This window comes from Thunnus thynnus, chromosome 22 (assembly GCF_963924715.1).
Source record: "Thunnus thynnus chromosome 22, fThuThy2.1, whole genome shotgun sequence".
Classification (NCBI taxonomy): Eukaryota; Metazoa; Chordata; class Actinopteri; order Scombriformes; family Scombridae; genus Thunnus; species Thunnus thynnus.
Genome location: NC_089538.1, coordinates 4,656,537 through 4,676,657, shown reverse-complemented (window position 1 = coordinate 4,676,657; position 20,121 = coordinate 4,656,537). Strand labels below are relative to the sequence as shown.

The 20,121-nt window shown below is 40.5% G+C and overlaps 1 protein-coding gene across 1 annotated transcript in view; it reads right to left on the bottom strand.

Annotated features, from left to right (window-relative positions):
- LOC137174106 (mitogen-activated protein kinase kinase kinase 11) overlaps positions 1–18,811 on the bottom strand; it is a 57,271-nt gene extending 38,460 nt beyond the window's left edge. The window contains exon 1 of the mRNA XM_067579169.1: positions 16,893–18,811. Coding sequence (XP_067435270.1) covers positions 16,893–17,649 — 757 coding nt within the window. The 5' untranslated portion in view covers positions 17,650–18,811. The remainder of the gene's footprint in view (positions 1–16,892) is intronic.
- Positions 18,812–20,121: the final 1,310 nt, after the last annotated feature.

Here is a 20,121-nt window from a genome sequence, read left to right as displayed (position 1 = left end):
ATTGAGTGCACTATATTTAAGACCCCATTTCCAAGATTCTTGTCTTAAACAAGTGAGCTGAAAACATCAGTCAGCCAAAGACTAACTTAAAGTATTTTTTCAACCAACTCATGGGGCTAACATAAGCTTAATTAGCTAGATAGCTATACTCGTTAAAATCTTCGTGTGACCATTGCAATTTAAACAGCAAAACTGACAGTCAGTGACTAGAAATGAGAAATGTGCTTTTGTACACCTCTGAGAGCAAGAACCCATTGTTTTAAAAAATTACTAAGAATTTCCGAGTGGAAAAGTAAATCCGCCGCTGCCATCATTGTAAACTGCATATGTGCCGTGTGAGAAAGGAATGCTTGACAGGCATAGCAACAGTAACTTAAGGGGAAGCGTTGCTTAGGGAACAGTCAGTTACACCTACAGCTCCTGAAATACAAAGAGCAAAAGCAAAGGTTCAACGTCCTGCTCAAGGACATTCGAGAGGACGTGGCGGTGCTGAACATACAGTGCATGTAGTGATAGAGGCTGTAACCTTTCAGCTGCGGGGCCGTCTCTCTCTAACCATCCAGTCACGATAACATGCCAGATGGAAAAGTCAGCTCCACAAAGCCGCTCTCTGCCTCTTCACTCTGCACCTCACTTAATTATATTTTCTCTATAATTCGACGCTAGAGCTACATCTCCATCTCTCACCGCATTTTTCTATGTATGCTATCATTTCTCACCCTCACCCCCCTCCCAATCTCTGATAGGGGTGGACTGATACATTACTGTGGAAGTATATCAAGCCGATATTGGCTGATATGACTAGAAATCTGATATTGTGTGTTTATATTCCCAACCAGAAAAAAAAATTTACATTAAAAATATGAAGAAAACACAAAACATTTGTAAAAAGTGAGGGAAAAAGTATTCCCATTTCCATGCAAATACTTTGCAAATACTTTGCATGGAAATGGTTAAATTTAAAAGGTGGTGAATATCGGTCCAAGCCAAAAAATATCTGTATTGGCTTTTACATACACACATCGGTTCAACCTAAGCCTCCTCTATGCTCTCTCTACCTTCCTCCCTCTCCCCCCTCCCTGCCCTGCACCCGTAGGCGAGGGGAGAATTCCGGCAGGGTGGGGGCTTTCCCCAGGAAGAACGGGAGCTTTGTCCCCTGAGGGACGAGGCCATAGGCTGACAGACAGTCTGGCAACCTCTGACCAGGCAGCCAGTGAGTGAGAGAGTGAGAGAGAGAGAGTGACAGGGCATAATCATAGTGCGGAAGATGTCAACTCATGGGTGAAACTAGCACTCGCTTCGCTAGAGTTTCGTCTTAGCTAAGGGCACGCAATATATTGTTCAGTGAAACCAGGAATTGGGCAACATTGGTAACTTTATAAGCCAGGCCACAGTCAAGTCAAGTTAGTTTTATTTATATAGCACCAAATCACAACAGAAGTTATCTCAGGGCACTTTTCACATAGAGCAGGTCTAGACAGTACTAATTAATTCACAGAAACTAAGCATTCCCCCATGAGAAAGCACATAGCGACAACAGTCATAGTTGACTCATAATTATGAATAGAAGATTCTGAAATCAATCTGAGGTGACATTTCTTCCTCATTTGATGTGTAAAGAGAGATTGACCCTCTACACCACAGTGTTGTCATTACATAAACCTGAAACCCCTAATGTTTATTTAATCGCTATATGGTTATTGTATCACTTTGCATGGTGGCAGGTGTTGAAACACTTGAAAACAGTTCATTTACTGGAAGACACTCTCCGTGCTCTGCAATTGAGAAATGTTGATTATGAAACCGTAAATAAGTGCATCAGAGGTGTCGGCAATAATCCGTCATTTACAGAAAAACAGAAGAAAAAAAAAACATGTGCGAAAAAAACCCAAAAACAAAACAGCAAGTACAGTCGGTCAAAGTTGAACCAGGATAAACCAAATAATTTTACCGTTCTTCATTTTCTCTTCCAATAAGAAAGGCTAACCTGTTGGTTTGTTTATAGCCAAGGCCCCATTGAACTCAATGGTGCTTTCCCTGATTTCAGTAATAGTCTAGTAGAGGGTAACGCAGAGGAAAATAAATAAAACCCCACTTGAAATAAACCATTATTTTTCTTCAGTCAATCATTAGTTGAAAGATAAAGAATCCAAACCCCATTATATTCAATTTAGATATAAAAAGAAAGAAATAATCACATTTGAGAACCTGGAATTAGCAAATGTTTAGAATTTTCTCTCTAAATTACTCTAAAATGTATCAATTGCCTGACTGTACTGTGACAAAATAATCTTAAGTCAAAGCTCCACTAACACTTTTTTTCCTCACAAAAAAATAACCTCATTGACAGAGAGATGCAGTAAATTATGTTATTCAGTCTGTAATGTAGCTATGATAAAAACCCAAACAGTTATGTAGCTTTGATTAAAACGTTTAAATTAAACAAAATTTAATATAGACTGATCTGTTCATTTTAATACATTTATATTTATTGAAATGTGGTGATATCTGTACATATAGAGCCCCAGGGACAACGCTGTTGTTCTGTCCAGTAAAAACATGATGCTTCTCTTTACATTCAGGCAATCTAATATGGCAGCTAAAATTGTCAGATTTAATCTGTGAGACCAACATTAATCTTCCAAAAGGAATTATATCATGTATCAAGATGTTACAGAGACATTAGAGCCAGCGGTACATCTCAAAAGAGCTGCACAGATCAGTTAATCGGATCATGTTCTCCCCTGGATGACAACGGACATGGACCGGCCGATCATCTCAGGAGTCGGACTGCTAGCAGCTGAGATGACTGGCTGGTCTACCAGGCCAGTGGCTCCTCACATCTCCAAAAACATTGGAGCAAATTTCCAAAAAGAGTTATTTGGATAAGCTGACTTACCTATTGGGAATCTAAATAGTTACTTTCTTGCCTGAAAAAATATTAAAACTTAATACAGTGCTACAGCGAAAATTACAACAGCTTTTAGCCTAAAAATCTCCACCATCGCTGCCAGTTGGTGAGAAATGCATTCCGGGATACTTCAGCTGCCTTCAGCAAACCAATTGTGTAGCTTCATCACTCAGTAACTCACTCAGTCATGGACATTTGTGTTTATAGGGCTGGCCCTGCTGTTGCAGTCCAGCCAAAAACAGCGCAAGTTTAAAGATGCAGTGCGGAACTTTTGTCTCCCCCTTCTGGCAGTGAGAGTAATTACACAAACACTATGGATGTCAATGCCCGAGACCCCTGACGCTTTTTACATGAGCCAGTCCCCGCCCTGGTGACGTGACGTGGTTATGCTGCACTGAGGACAGTCCACCCTGGTCGACAGTTGCAAACCAATCATTGCTGGCTGACATAAAACGAATCACTACTAGTTCACTAGCACGGGAAAGTCACTACAGACACCAGATTTAAAAACTCCAGCATACAGAGAGATTTACCTAGCAGTGATAGGCTTAATCAGCATTTTGTGAACTTGGGCTTCAGTGTAACAGATCTTCATTTATATGTAAAAGTCCTGCACTCCAGCTTTAAAGCCACGTTTCGCCCTCACAGGGGTGAGTGTTTCATTATGAAAAGATAGATTTGGGGTTCATCACTTTTCCTGTAAATGCTTCACAGTAAAAGTCTAACAGTGACACCTTTGTATTGCAGATTTCACTGCATTCTCAGCGGTGTGTTGATCCAACATGATTTTGGTTTATAAAAGACAAAATGTGAAATCAATATCAAGCGCTCAATTTATACAACAATGAACAAACAACAATTGATTTTAGTAAATCAAATATAGGAAATCAAACTTAGCTAAACAACCAGGACAAACCTGTTCCTATCAAGCACATTCTGGAAAACAAACTACAAGCTAATCATCTCGAGAGTCTGAAACACACCTTTCAACACACACAAACACAAGGGAATTTTCTGTTTCTGGGCATCCACATTAACGCTGTCAGAGTGGAGTTATAAATGATTCCCTGTGCAAAGTATCCAGTGCCAGGTAAAAACACTGTGAGGTCTAGAAAACGGTCACTCATTAACAAGCCTCCACTGCTCATATGTTGAAATTTAACCTTCATTAGCGCCATTTTCTTAGAAACTCAGATAGGGGGTCATTACTGGATTGACTCCAGAAGCTCTGAGGTCAAGGTAGTGGTGGGAAGCAGGGGTGACGTACTGTGGAAGTAAATATGATGGATCAGACACAACCAGGTAAGAAATGTACTGCAAGTACATGGCTATGCCAATTAATTCGTAACTACAGTATAAAGCCCCTAAGTCCAAGGAACTAAGGATCTGAACTCAGGAACTAAATCAGGAAAGTCCCTTTTGAGCAAGCCTGTTTGCGTTTACACCACATCTGAAGATCCAAAAAGATTAGACTGATGAGAGATTAAAAAATAACGTCATTGTCTGAAATGTAATTTTCCCACACAATGAAACAACAGAGTTCTTGTGTTGTTTTCCGGCGGATTACTGATTTCTAATTGAGACATCCCAAGAGTTCCTGGACCTGAAATTACTATCTCCGGAGCAGGGAAAAGAACTACGGCCGAAAACTAAATATAAGACCCTGGTTTCTCCAGTCAAATCAGTAGCGACATCAGATTTACATGAATGTACTTTTTGTTGTCTATATATCTTATGGGAACTTGACTAAAATGTTCTTGGTGAGCAGAGTAGCATTTCAGTTATTAAAACATTTATCTCACAGGCAGAGCTGCTTTGAAGGCAGGAATTAATTAATGATTCTAATTAATTTACACTAAATAAATCACTACAGTATATGCAAATGCAGATACGCTGGCATGTAATCAGTATATAATGCCAAATGTACATGAAAGAGAAGGAAAGAAGGGGAAAAAATAAACGAAATTCCCCAAAATATGCAAGTACATAAAAAAAAAAAAATATTGGAAAAAATACTCCTGACCCCAACTTAAGCACCCCTCATCCCTCCACCTAATTTCTACAAAGAAATTGTATGGAGCTGATTTTGAGCCAATGTAATTAGCTGTTGTTCATTAACTTAAAATGGAAAACTTAACCTGGATATGACATAAATTATACAATAATTAAATGACAATTTGTTTTTTTTGGCAAACGGAAACACTGTATTCCAGTGATCCAACCTTATAAACTGACATTCAAGAAAATAAGAAAATCAGAGTGATCATTTTTGTATTCACTAGAAGTAGACCCAAAATATTTTAGGGATTACTGTATATCGATACAACACAGGGATTTCTGATGTGCCAGTGGTAAATAGTAATATCTGATAATCTTATCACACTATATGATATTTCTTTATCTTCTCTGGTGTTAAGGCTTGTAATAGTTGCATATTTGTACCCCAGTGTGATATCAATAGCCTTATGAAATGTATTATAGAATTACTACAGCTCTTTTTATTGAGAGTGGATAACATGGCAGGAAGGTTAACAGAAAGATTTAAAAAAAAAACATTTATTGAATTCAGATGAAAAGGTCAAAAATTCTATTACCACCAAACCAATCTTTACTACATTTACGATCAACATTCCTTACTGGCTGTTTTCCTTCCTGAAGTCTCCAAAACAAATGTGTCCTAATCCTCATGACCATTTTCTCTCCCACAGACAGTCATACAGTATGTAGGCTTTTTGTTCATTTGTATGGGAACTGTCTCGTGATGTGTATGGTGAGAAGAAGGCCAAGCTGAGAATGAGGTTTCAGACCAGAGAAGGGAAAAAACAACAACAGATTTCACTCTGGCTGAGTTCTGGAAACCCCTCTACTTCCTGTGCGCTCTGACCTTCCACTGTCTGCTTTTCTTTCTTTTTTTTCCTCCTCCTCCTCCTCCCCTGCAGTTCTGTTGTTCTGCCCCCTCACTCATCCTGCTTGGACTACATACACACACATATTCTGCAGCTTTCATGACTAAGCATGGGTATGCAGTCATTGTGTGGGCATATCTCATTTTGCACTTATGCACTGTGCTGTATGAGACTGGATATATGGTCTTACAGAGATATCAGGCCACAATCTCCATCGTATCAAAACTCCCACGTCAGCATACAGATATTATTTGTTACATAATGATCACTATACAACCTGAATTTAATTTAGTGCAATATTTTGGTTGGACTACACCCAGGTATGCTTGGATATTTTTCACCAATATTGCTATCACCTTGAGTTTTAATGTAGATTTGCCCTGGAGAGAAGAGAAATCTCAGGAAAGATATGATGGCATAATAACTGTCTAAACTACAAAGCAATTATTTAATAATTTCTGGAGGAAATGTATGTGCTCACTGCTGAAAATTTGCACTTGAAACATTTGAAAAAGATAACTGAACAAAGTGCAATACAATGAGTAAAAGAAGTTGCAATGGTAGTTAAAATGGAAGGGCTGAAAGACGTTGAAGTTTCAGATTAAGTACTGAAAGAAGTTGAAGAGTTCATTTGAGTGAAAGCGCTGTGAGGAGTTAAAGACTTAGTTGAGCTTCAAGCAATGAAAGGAGCTGAAATGTTGGTTGAAGTACACTGTGCTAGAAGGGTCAGTCAAAGTGGCGGTCCAGAAATAAAGAAGTGCCTTTTCAGATGTCTAAACGGAAAGTAACTGTTGCTGTGTCAGCTGAAGAGTAAGCACTGCAGGACTGTCTAGGAAAACACTGAGAACACAAGGAATTTCCAAAAGGATGATAATCATAAAGAAGCGTGCATCATTAAAAACAACTATATAATAATTAATAACTCACATTATGAACCTAATTCTATTAGGTCATTTCTTTCTGATGAAGTGCATTAAAACAAATAGTATAATATATACTATAATACACTGGGAATGTCCGTTTTACTGAGAGTACTGCTTCCCTTTGCTATGCTAAGCTAGGCTGATCACCTCCCAGCTCCTGCTCTGTATTTAACAGACATGAGATTGATAGTGATATTCTCATATCATTCACGGAAGGAAAGCGAAAAATACTCAACTATTTCTTTACACAGCTCAACATGGCATAAAATGACTTTGAACCTCATTTTTTGAGGACATAATAAAATTGAGATCAGCACAAAAACTGCGGTCCCGGAAGCTTTGATCTAAAAACAATGGGATCAGAACTAGGCTTGAAAAACCGACAGCTGAATTCTGTTCATGCACACTTGTGGGAATCTCTTCAATCTCCAGGTCTGACCTGCTCTTCGATTCAATGTGAACTTGAGGTCAATGGAGGCTTCTTGGATCAAATAATAACAATAAATAATAATAATATAAAAAAATAAAAGGACGCAGGGAGCCTTATCACCCTCTGACACACACTCTGAGCCAGCAGCAATGCACTACCCCAGGTGACCCCCTTTGACTCCCTGCCAGGACACCCCAGGCCTCCCTTGGATATGCGAGTCAGCAAAAACTGGCAGTGAAGGAGTACGTGTGTTTATGGATGGGTTACTTCATGACGATGCACTTTACACTTGACTTTTGAGGTTATGCCTTCTGCTGAATAAAAATACATTTGCTCTTCATGGTGATGCGCCTCAAAAGTTGTGAATTAGTTGAGAAATAAAGTAAACTTTGAGAGCAGGCATTATATTTCAGAGTCTAGTTGTACCCCATGATGCATATTGTATAACTTAATGTATTCACTGTAGGTTACTGAAAGATCTCACAACTCTCGTGCACGGAGAGGAAACTGTTGTAACATCTTTACACTGTATTGCAGTGACAATGCACAAGTTCCTGAGTTTCCTTCCTTGGTGCTTAAAGCTCACTGCTGTTTCACTGCATTTCCCAGAGTTCACTAGTGCCAATCAAGCAGCATAGCTGAATCATCTTTTCCCTTGAATTTTCTGTAGTTAAAGTAGTGATTTTCTATGGTGTTTTTTTCCTTCCTCTTTCAGTCACGGTGGCTATTTGTTCTCATGCTAACAGTTTTCTTTTAAACAAGACTCCATTGCTACTGTCTGACATTTAAATCACTTCTTGTATGCCAGAGGCTATTCATCATCTGGGGCCAGATAAACACATGATGTAGACTTATATACAGAATGCATGTACCAGTGTCTATACGGAAACTGTAAAAACATACAGTAGATGTAAAAACACCCCCTCCCTTCACGCATGCTTTACATCATGCACACTCAGACTTATTACAAGTCAGCTGAGTTGAGTGTGATGAAGCAGTGAGGCAGAGGAAGGATAACATCAACAAGGGAATTCCTGTGACATTTTCATTGAAGCTGTAGTGTTTTCAGCTCATCGTGGACCTCAGAGTATCGGGAAAGTTTAGTATAACAACATGCCTACATGTGTGCCTTGGTTCTTCTCCTTTTTTATTTTATTTCCTTTATTTCTATTTTTATTTCCTTCATTTGGATTGTTCAGCAGAATATGCCTATGTGTTTGTTTTCATCTTCTAACTTTAAATTTTAGTTTAACACTTGGAACGTATAAGCAGTATTTTTTCACATCACAAGTAGTCTGGAAGGCAATCATGGTCCAGTATGCAAGTTACAAATGTGTGATTTGGAAGCTTAAAGCCTGGAGTCAAGTACAAATACACTGAGAATGGAGTAGGAGACACCTTGCATCCAGCAGTTAAACTTTTGAAATAAAAAATTGTGCATACAGTATTTATTCTGGACTTTTCAATAAGGGAGAGGGAGTACATGTAATTTGGAATTTTTTAAAAGGGTAACTACACACTCCAATTCTGCTTATACCCTCGACGAGTGTAGGAGGTGTGACCTTGTGGGTACATAGTGTGAGACGTGAGAGGTAAGGGGACACTGATACCATCATATGACATCATATGCCAACAAGAATTTATCATTCATCATGATTTGTCATTATGTGTACACTGCAAAAATAATCATTTAGTGTGGAGCACCTCTTTAACTAGGTAATCAAACTTATTTGTGAAACAACCATATCACTGAAAATCCAGTTTTAAGGGGCGGACCTACCAGCATGATTTGTGACATCACAACTAGTTTGGAGCCAATCCTGGTCCAATATTCAATTTACACAAGTCTGATGTGGAAACATGAAACTTCCAGTGCACAAACACTGAGAATGAATGTTATAGTGAATTAGGAGGCATCTTGTGTTCAGCAGTTAAACTTTTAAGATTAAATATATTTGCATATTTATAGATTCTGGAATTTTTAATGAGGGAGAAGGAGTAGATGTCATTTTATGTATTTTAGCAAGATAATTGAACTTTTGGTGGAAAAACCATATCGGACTCAAATTATTATTCAAAGTAGTCTTTTAGTAACATCTTAAAACATTTCTGGGGGGGATCTTTAAAGTTACATTTTGCAACTATTTTACCTTAAAATAACAGCTTCAAAATCACTTTGATGATACACTGACTTGTAATTAGGGAGAACGAAGCCTCTTTCATTCCCACTCTGCCCTGAACGCCTGTTCTTGCACTATGTAACTTGGGTTGAACAGGTACGATCACTAAAAATAGTAGTTATCTGGATGAAACTTCAGTTTAATGAATACGTGCAGATGGGTCTTCAGCTAATAAGCGACAGCTGATGAGCCCTTTGGTGAATTATACCCACTTGTTATCTTGCCAATATGTTACTATTTCATTATCAATAGAACTAAGATACATACATGCTAGCAGCCACCGGACTGTATGTTCTGCGGTGTGTGAAGATGATGTGTATCATAGTGGATCGTAATGTAAGTAAATCAGTGTATTGCTAGCTGTTAGCAACTACATTTTAGCACACATCAAAATTAAGCAACAGTAACAACAGTAACCCTGTGTCTAGACCACTAGCGTAGTGTGAGCAGCATGCTTAGCTAAGCAGCAGGAGACCGGAGCACCTCCTGTGTAGACACAGACGGAGCACTCACTGCTGCTGCTGCTCTGCTAAACGTGCTGCTCACGCAATGCTTGCGGTCTAGATACTGCATTTCTGAAGTTTTGAAGTCTGTTCCCTGTGAAATAGTGTTCCCTCACATTATACAATAGTGCGGTACCCTCAATGCTCAGATATCAACAGAAATAAACGCACCAGCGTCCTGTAATTACCACTTGTGGCAGCAGAGGCTACTGTTGCTGCTGCTCAGCAGAGGTTACAGTCTTCCTTTAAGTCACATGACATCTGAGCAAACTCCTTTGCTGAAGACGTAAAGAAATGATGTTAAAGTTCTGGGAAAGGCCAGCAAGTGGACCTCGACATAAGATTAATTTGTCAAGCTATTGTTACCTATGTCAAGAGGGAATTTTCACATTCAAATTATTCAATTGAGCAGTGGAAACTCAGACTTGTGTTATCAATATGTTGTTGTCAATCGAACATGCATGACGACAGACTGATTTGGTGATGTTAGACAAAGGATCGTTTTTTTTCCAAACAAGGGAACATTAACTTATGGATAACAGTGGTAGTGAGCAATGTGCATAGTATGTGTTTTAGTCTGAAATCTACAAAGTCGGCCCCTTGTAATTAGAACAAGCAAGTCAATACATGAAGTATCTAAAGTTTCTCTAATGAACAAAAAATAAGACGTTGGTTCCAAAAGTTGTTTTTTTTTTTTTTTTTACAACCTCAATAGCTAATTTCCTTTTATTTTTAAGTTTGTCCTGGCAATGACTCTTCAAATTGCTGCATTAAAAGGCTACTAAGGCTTATCAAGGGATAGGTTTCAAGGTCAGTTTGCCTTGATTGACACTTCTCCCAGCTTATCACAGCCAGTCTTATTGGTTGCCGTTTGCTTGTCACGCCCTCAGTTCAACTCAGGCTCTGCCCTTGACCCAAATATGGAGCTTCTGGCTCAAGCTACAGAACCTACAGTTTCAAATGGACCAAATTACCATCATCTTATATCAGTTGAAGATAGAGAATATACAAATAAAATGCTGCTTTCATTATTTAGATTTATTTTATAACAGATCATATGTGAACCTGGCCTTACTCAACAGGAACAGAAACATCTCTGTTCCACAACTAACAGCACTATCTTTATGTTTTTACATACACATGCTGTTTTGAATAGGCCTGCGTTGGTATATCTACTCAAAAGGCTGTTGAAGAACATGCAGGAGTCAATAAAACATTTGACTGGCAAAAGTCAAGCCTTACTGACATTCTTCTCTGCCACATTTACATCTGTAGATAGGATTTTTATCGTGTTCTTTCTCTCTCATGGCCAATTTTACGTCGGTATTTGTTCACCTATCACATAAAATACACAGTTAAAAGATAATGCAGCTGCCTTAACAAAATACAGGTGCATATTCAGACTTATCAGGTTTAAAATCCCCCTACTCCATTCACTAAATGACTGTACAATCAACAAAATGGCTAAAATGTCTGAATTGCCCTAATAATTCCTCCTGCTGAACGGGGGAATGTTGATGTGTGTGTAAGTGCAGTGGTAACAGGAGTGCAGTTCACCACACACATGCAAACATCACACGCCCAGCCGCCAGTACACTCAGACAGACAGACACACACACACACACACACACACACACACACAGGGGATGTTTTGAGTGCACTGCAGTGTGGGGCACTGGGGGCCCTGAATGAAAACATGCTGGTAGAGGGATGTATCAGATGTTTGTCCACTCGTGGAAAAAAAAAAAAAAAAAAAAGACATGTTGATCCAAGATCTAACTGTGGCTTCTTCCTGAAAAAAAGGCCTGTGAGTTCCAGCCCAGCAAGTGCTTAGCTTGGCACTTTCCCCACCAGTTCTAACTAAAGCCTCTGCAGAGTTTTATGGCATGTGGTGATGCCAATAGCTGTTTTTGGGTCTATGAAGGCTTTGTGCAGATAACTGACAGTGTGAGGATGACAGTTAGACCAGTATGAGCTTTTGAAGGCCATTAGTGATAGCAAGATCTTTACTGAAGCACAGCAAGATATGTTGTGCTGATATTTTAATTACAAAAAAACTTAAAACTGTGCTAATCAATGTTTTATACAAACAATGGCTTAAACAGCTATGTGTAATGTGAAAAGGGGGAAAGGGCCAAACCCACAGCGAATTACCACCGACTCTGCAGTTCCGCTATATTTTATGGAGCCTTTTCGAGTCTTTGGTTTGGTTTTAGGGCCTGGTAGGGAACTGGTTTGGTTCATTCTTACCACTCACACCAATCACATTCCAAACAACACACAAACTAGTTGGTGAACACAGTGGAGCATCTAGCAGCTAAAGAGACATATTTACCTCAGGAGTCGGTAGAGAACAAAACAGAGCGAAAAGAAGAGTCAGTATTGGCCTTACACTCGCCAGGTGGACAGAAACACAACTCCAAATGAATGCTGATGTTACTCCATAACTACTGGATGTGTAAATAACTAACTGCTTGCTAATATATTTTTTGTTTTAAATCGTGATCAGGCTCTCACTGCCCTCCGTACTCGTTTTAAACAAATGCAGGAGTTTGGCAAGATGTTTGGATGTCTTTCTGATCTGACCACACTGTGTGAAATGGAGGAGACTGACCTACAAAGACAGTGCACAGGACTAAACGATGCTCTGAGCATGTCTGAATCTCAGGACATTAACGCACCGGACCTCTTCCACGAGTTGCAGATACATCGAGAGATAATTCCAAAAGGAATAATTACAGCACTTTAAACTTTTCATTTCCTCTAAAAGGACTGAAACAACCTCCCCCAACTGTGAGATTGCACTCAGGATCCGACTGACTATCCCAGTAACAGTGGCATTGGGTGAGCAAAGCTTTTCAAACTAATTAAAAACTATTTGCACACCTCTCTCTCACAGGACAAACTATGTGGGCTCGTTCTTCTATCAGTTGAGAAGGACATTGCATCCAAGCTGGATTACAAGGATTTTATTACTGAGTTTGTGGCCAGGAAGGCAGGGAAAGTGACTTTCACTTAATCCATTCATGTGTATGGTGAGTCGGACTGAGTCCATCTGATTTGTTTGAGTTACAGTACAGTGCACACTACAGTAGGCTAGGCCATGTATGACCTGACCAGTATGAAAAAATAATCCTACATTGTATAGAAATGTACAGATCTGAAATATTGAATTGAAAACTTCCAGCTTAGTCACGTTTCCATGGAAATGTCTTGTCAAATTAGTCACAGATCAGATGACTGTCATCAGTGGGTGTAAAGCCAATAGGCTAGTTTTTACTGTTGATTTTTTTTTTCCTTTGAAAGACTATAGCAACAAGTGATGAGCTTATACAATGTACACAGGATGCGGTATTATTCTAGCCTACTTGTTCAAAATGTATTGTCTATATATTACTGCATTGTCCAGCCTGCAGTAGATCTAGAATAGCTATATGCATGTGACTGTGACTGTGGGCTATGTGTAATGACTGGTTTGAAAAATGTTTTGAAATCTGTATGAAATGTAGACTATAGAGCTGAAATACTGAATTGTAACTGTCATACTGACATACCAAAATAAAGTGACAGCTGAGCTGACTTGATGATGTAAAGCCAATAGTTTTACACTTGATTTTATTTTCCTTTGACAGACTGTAATAGCACAAAGTCATAGCATGCGTGATGATGCTGTATTATTCTACTTGTTACAAATGTATTGCACCAAGATTACAGTTGCTGTAGAACTACAATAGCTATGTTGCGTGTGTGACTGTGATTCATGTGCATGCGTGTCAATGACCAGTGCCTCGCATGTCAAGTTTGCACGGGGCATAACACACCCCCACGGCAGCCCTGATGACCATCATGTAACATCTAAACTGAGCTGTTGTGAAATCTGCACATATGTTTTAAAGCTGTTTGAAGTGCCGAAGCTAACTGGTTAAAAAGCTATCTAGCATGCACTGCACTTTTCCTCTGGGAGGTTTGTTTGGTGGTTCGTTAAGCAAACCAAGTTCCAACGCAAGATTTTGTCCCCGTTTGTAGATAAAAATGAGACAGTTCAAAGTCTGAGGTTCTTTTTGTATTGTCTGGCTCAGAGCTGCACTCTGGTCCAGTGACCGCTATGGTCTGACTGCTAGTGTCATATCAGCCAATGATAGAACGGTGATAGTATATGCTCAGACAGGATGGAATGTCATGAAACAAAAAAAATAAAATATATAAATTTCTCCCTTTTGGTTATTTTTTTTTTTTTTTTCAAAACAGAGCAAATAACATGTAATTTAGAAAGCACATCTGTATGCTGTAGCAGAAAAAACATGCAATTTAATTTCAGTTGGACTTAAAACAGAGTATTTACTGTAAAACCGTATGGCTGACAGTAAAAACCTGAAAGCACATTTAGATACCATGATATACTAAAACATTGGTCTGATAAAAAAAAAAAGCATAAGGTGTGACTGAGAGGATATAATCAAAAGTATGTTGAATTAGCTCTCATCTGCAGACATAAGGACACAATAGCGAGTAAAAGAAGCTCCTCTATTCTCTGTTTTGTATTTACTTTTGGTGGAATTCCAGTTATGGCCTCTGGCTTCGACCTAAGCGTCCCACCATGCACTTTCTTCAATGACTCTGTTTAATCAGCATCTTCCACACAGGCCAATGTGCTCCGCTGGTCATTAGCTACAACCGCACCTCTTGGCTCTTGTTAACAAGCTCTTCAGGGATAATGACTATTCACCTTAATCCATCAGTGAGACAGCTGGGTCTAATGCTCCAAAGTCATCGTATTTCTGACGCGGTACTGTGCCGGTGGTCACTATCTTCCACTAGTGTTTTGGTTAGGCTGATATGATATTTTAGTGCCGTATGATGTAAAAGAATGATCTTTAACCATTATATCTTCATAAAAGGAGTTACTCTTTATTTTTCTATTGAATGATCTTTCCCTCAACTTGACTCATCTACTTTCATCATCATTTTTTGCAATGGACACATGTTGTTGCCACGCTGCATTACAGTCCACTTGAGACTACAGTTGGAAATAGAGTTTCTGTCTCCTCCTTGACAGATTTCTCCCCGTATGACTGCAGACAGTCGCAGCAAAATGGCAGCTCAAGAAAGAAGAACTTGCACTATTTTTGTGAGGAACTGACACCATTATGTGAGGTTTACCATTGATACTTTAGTACATTTTGTACCGTCAACTTCACTGTCTCATTATCTTTTAAAACAATTCTATTAGGTGCATTTTTTATGTTGAGATGCTCTTGCACCTGTGCATTAAACCTGTCAGCACTTCACTTACAGCGCAGCGCATTATTGTCAAACTGACAGAGCCCCCCCCCCCCACCCTAACACACACACACACCATCCCCACTGTTCCCATCCGCCCCACACCCCTCCTCCACCACCACAACAGGATATTGCTCAGTGGCACAACAGGGTTATGGCTGTATGGAGACATGTAGGGGCAGGCCAGGGACATAGATTCAGAGAAGAATTAAAAAACAAGAGGCAGGAGGAGGCAGGAGAGTGATACGATCTCCCGGCGCACAGAGAGAGGGATTGTGTTCGCTTTGGCCGGCCTCATATACAAACACCATATTAACATAACTCCTCTTTCTTTTGCGCGACAGGAGATGTTTTCCAGTGGAGAGGTCTACCTCTACTGGGAATGAACCCGACACAGGGGTGAAGATAAGCGAAGGGGTGAAACAGAGTATAAGCAGATGCTGAAGGGAACAGGAAGAGGAGGAAGAATTGAGGCTACGAGGTGGTTGATGATTGAGACTGACAGAAGCAGTTAGTGCTCGTTCAAACGTTAAAGCTGATAAAAAAGTGAAAAATACAGAAATGTTGAGAGGAGTCTAGGAGAAAGGTATTCTCAGGATGTGCTGAATAGGGGCTCCTTTGCTTTAAACAAACCTTGAAACAGAGGAGTGAACCTTCTGCTGCTCCCAACCAAGGTTGTTTTCTCAGAAACTACAGTACTGAATGCTTTGCGGTGTCAGTCGTTCCCAGTTAAACATGGAGCAACCCTGATCTTTTCTATTTTAGTGTGTTTTGGCAATCAGGATCTGCAGTAACAGACAGGATGAGCTTTAGGAGGTTGGAAATCTTTTGTACCGCAACAGATACAACCACAGAGCTGACAGGGATTATATGCTACATGGCAAGAATGATAATAACAGAGGGGAGGCTGCTGTAAAATTCAGGTGGCTCAGTGTGTAGGTTCGCTAAAAGCACCGTTAGAGCCGAGAGAGCCACTTGTTATGCTTCAAAAGGGGGACAGAAAGCTTTATCAGCGATACATCTCTCTGCAATGTAGCTTTAATGACAAGGTCCATTGCGTACGTGTCTGCCACGAGGGCCAGAGAAACTGACGCAAGAGCATCCCGATACCCCTGGATGGCATCAAAGTCCAAAGTGGTGATGAGACAGGAAGCTTTCTCTTGAATTCCTGACCTTTGCTACCATTTGTAGCAAAGGTCAGGAATTCTGTCCTATCAACAACGCATATTTGCAGGCCTCTCAGTCTCTGCACTCAGTAGCCTTGGCCTACCTTTTACAGCCGGAGTTTCACATGACTGGGCTACGTTTCAAAAAGATGTGTTGTCGTAACGCTAATCTTATCCTTAAATGCTTTGTCATGATCTTGAACTATAACACTCAATAAAGCTGATATATTAGCAACGACTTGGACTGCAGCGATGTGCTACATTCAGAATAAAAGAGAAATCATTCAATTTCCCAGGTTAATGAGCTGTTCGTGTTAATAATTCTACTGGAGCACAGGCCTTACAGTATGTGGAGAGAGTTAAAAATGTTTCCTTTGTTCTAGACATGGCCTTGTAAGCACTGAGAGGCCATTAGCAGCTTTATATACACTTGTACACCATGTTCCATCACTGCCATGGGGCATATTGCCACAGAGAAGGCCCAGTATATAAGTGTGCACCATTTATTTTCACCAATCTAACACTGACAGATTTGGGATAGACCAGTTTGATTGGTGAATGACTTGTAGTGCAGGCTTGGACAGTGAACTTACTGTTGTTGGACTTGAGATCCCGGTGGATGACGGGGACGATCGCCTCGCTGTGCAGGTACAGCATCCCTTTGGCAATCTGTACAGCCCAGTTGACCAGGACATGCGGCGGGATGCGACGGCCCGCCAGCGCCCGGCTCAGCGGCCCACCAGAGGCGTACTCCATGATGAGGCACAGGTTGGGCTCCTGCAGACAAACACCTTTCAGGGCGATGATGTTGGGGTGGGTGAGCATGGCGAACAGACGCGCCTCCTGCCTCACATTCTGCGCCGTCACGCTGATGTCCTCATCCGGGTCTTGGCGGGCGGCCTTCACAGCCACCAACCCGCCTCTCCATGTACCGCGATACACCTTCCCGAAACCCCCGACCCCTATGACCTCCTCCAGGTTCAGTTCCCGAAAATCCACCACTGCGGGTTCAAACTCACCCACCACGGCTGGGCCGAGCTCAGCGACCACGCCGGTGCCCGGAAGTTTCCCATATCCACTGGGCTTGAAGGAGCCATAGTTGGAGGGAAAGATGCCCACCTTGTTGTTGACCTTTCCCGCCCACCAGCCCTCGTCCCCTGATATCTCAGAGTCCAGAGAGAGGACTTCCACCAGGTCACCTTTACGCAAGGTGAGCTCATCTTTACAGGACGCCTCATAGTCGAATAAGGCCGTCCACACTGGGTTGGTGAAGTTCCCTTTTTGTGATTGTTCCAAATTTTTCCAGTTCGACAGCGGGCCTCGACTGAATATGTTCTTCAGTGGCTCCATGGAGCCTCACGCAGATGTTTTGACTGGATCTGATTTTGCACCCCAAGGGTTTGAAAATAAAGTACAAAGGAGTACTTTATTGCGCCTCGCTCCCTTTCCTGTCTTTCTTGTTGGTTCATCAGGGACCACTGAAATGTGTTCAAAAGCTTGACCAACAAGTGGGCTACACAAGAGGATTCAAAGATAACTGAATGGTAAGTGTCTTTCATTCGTCTTGACATTAAATGCAAAGCTCTTCATTTGAAAATGCACAATCAGTCGAGAGATTGCTCTTGTTTGATTAAGTGTTTCAAAGCTCGGAAAGGCAGCACTGTCTCTACTGAATTTCTCTCCGTTCAAGTGATGTGGTGTGTGGTTTCCCAACACATGGTTTGAGCACAATATAATTTCACCAGCCTGTATTTAAGAGACTCTTGAATCACCTCATTATGGGTGAATTAGCTCTTCTCTTCCCTCATTCAATTGCCACCTGTTGAATTCTGATTTGGAGGGCTAAAAGTGCCCAAAGCTTGTTGTAAAGCACTTCTAGTGCTGCAATTGCAACTCCAAGGTGAGGTTCACTCTGCATTTAGCTGTCCATTTGAGTTTTTAATGTATTTTTAGCCATTAAGTGCAGTGGCCACCACAAGCAGGAAGCGCTGAGAAGCGGAGAAGAATAGCAGGAAAGGAGCATTCAGTCCAGCCAACCAGTGTTTCACGACAAGTTTCAGAGCTGAGCAGTTCGCATTATTAAGCCCAAATCTCCAATAACCGCGTGTGACCGCAATGTAGCGGCGCTCCCGCAGGAAATCCCGCATCCCATTGCGCGAGAGTATCCATACTCACGGTGTTATGAGAGCAGAAGCACGCGATGAATTGGGCTATATCACAACACACAAACTTAGGAACCGCCGACTTTGTAACAGGAAGAGCTATCCAAACCTGCTTGACTTTACTTTCCAGACAGAAACACGCAGTAAAAACAAATCCTGCTGCTTCCTATTTGGAGTTCATTGCGTGGCCTGGTCCCGCTCGGTGGTCTTGTTGTTACATTTGGTATCCAAACAGCGCCATAACTCCATCATAACTGATTATCATACTCCTCTTCCTCGGTCAGTGTCCACTCGCCAGGACCTCGAACCACTTCTACGTCTATGCTTACAGTCAGTAAAGAGGGTGGGGTTTCAAAACTTTTTCTGTCCCAACAGGAAAAGAGTCAGATGACAGGCCAGAGTCAAGCTCGAGACAATGAGAACGTATCCGACCGTAACTGTCATAATAAAACCAGGATACACGAGAGCGCTTTATTTGAGGTAAACAGAACAAATGCAGTTTGTAGAGGTTTGAATTTAAAAGATAGAAAAATATGAGTATACGTCCGAATGAAAAAAAGTAAGCAGTAGCTAAAATAATATTAGATAATATAATAGTCTTAGGCCATTTACAGTGCAGGAATTAAGTGACTGGGCATTTAAAGGTGCAGTGTGTAGAATTTAGTGGCATCCAGTGGAACCACCTTGGCAGAAATGGAATATAATATTCACAAGTATGTTTTAATTACTGTATAATCACCTGAAAATAAGAATCATTGTATTTTCATTACCTATATAATATTATATATTATAATTTATATCTACATTGGGAGCAGGTCCTCTTCCATGGAGGGCGCCATGTTGCACCACCATGTTTCTACAATAGCCCTGAACAGACAAACCAAAAACTGGCTCTAAAGAGGGCCTTTCACGGTTTTTGCAAATTTTGCGGCCACCGTAAGTTCTCCTACACACTTGGAAGGGGAAGGTATGGGTTAGGCAATCTGAAACCTTACTGCTAGATGCCACTAAACCCTGCACACTATTGTGAAGTGTGTATCAAATATATCAGTGAGGACAAAGCTGAGAAACTCTGATGACATAATGTATTATCATATAGTCAATATCAAGAACCTCTATAGATTTTTTGTCATTTTTGCTTAATTTTGCTCTCCGTTAGAATAAAAACTGCTGTTAATGGGGAGCCCACGCCACCTGCACTCAGCACAAATGTGATTTAAAGTACAGGTGTAGCAGTACTGTATGTGTTATATCAAATTGAAGCTAAATTACTGACCTCAGATAATACTCAACAAGCTTTAAGTGCACACCAGAGATACTATTTTACAGTAATGAAAGTGCATTATAGATTTATCATTCACTGTCTTAAGTGAAAGGAAGATATGGATTCAGATACTGGTGCACAACCCACTGTTAATGTATGTAATATTAGCCTATACCTGTGGTTCCCAAACTTTTTCATGTCAAGGACCCCTAAACTGACACAAATTAGACCATGGACCCCCATTTTTAGAAGATTTTTGCTTTTAGATGTTTTATTACTGAAAGTGTGTGAAACCGATTACCAAATTAGTCATACATTCTGTCATTGTGTTACTTATGGAAGGAATTTTAGTGAAAACAAATTATTCTCCTTTTTGCTGGTGACCCACTGGGGGTC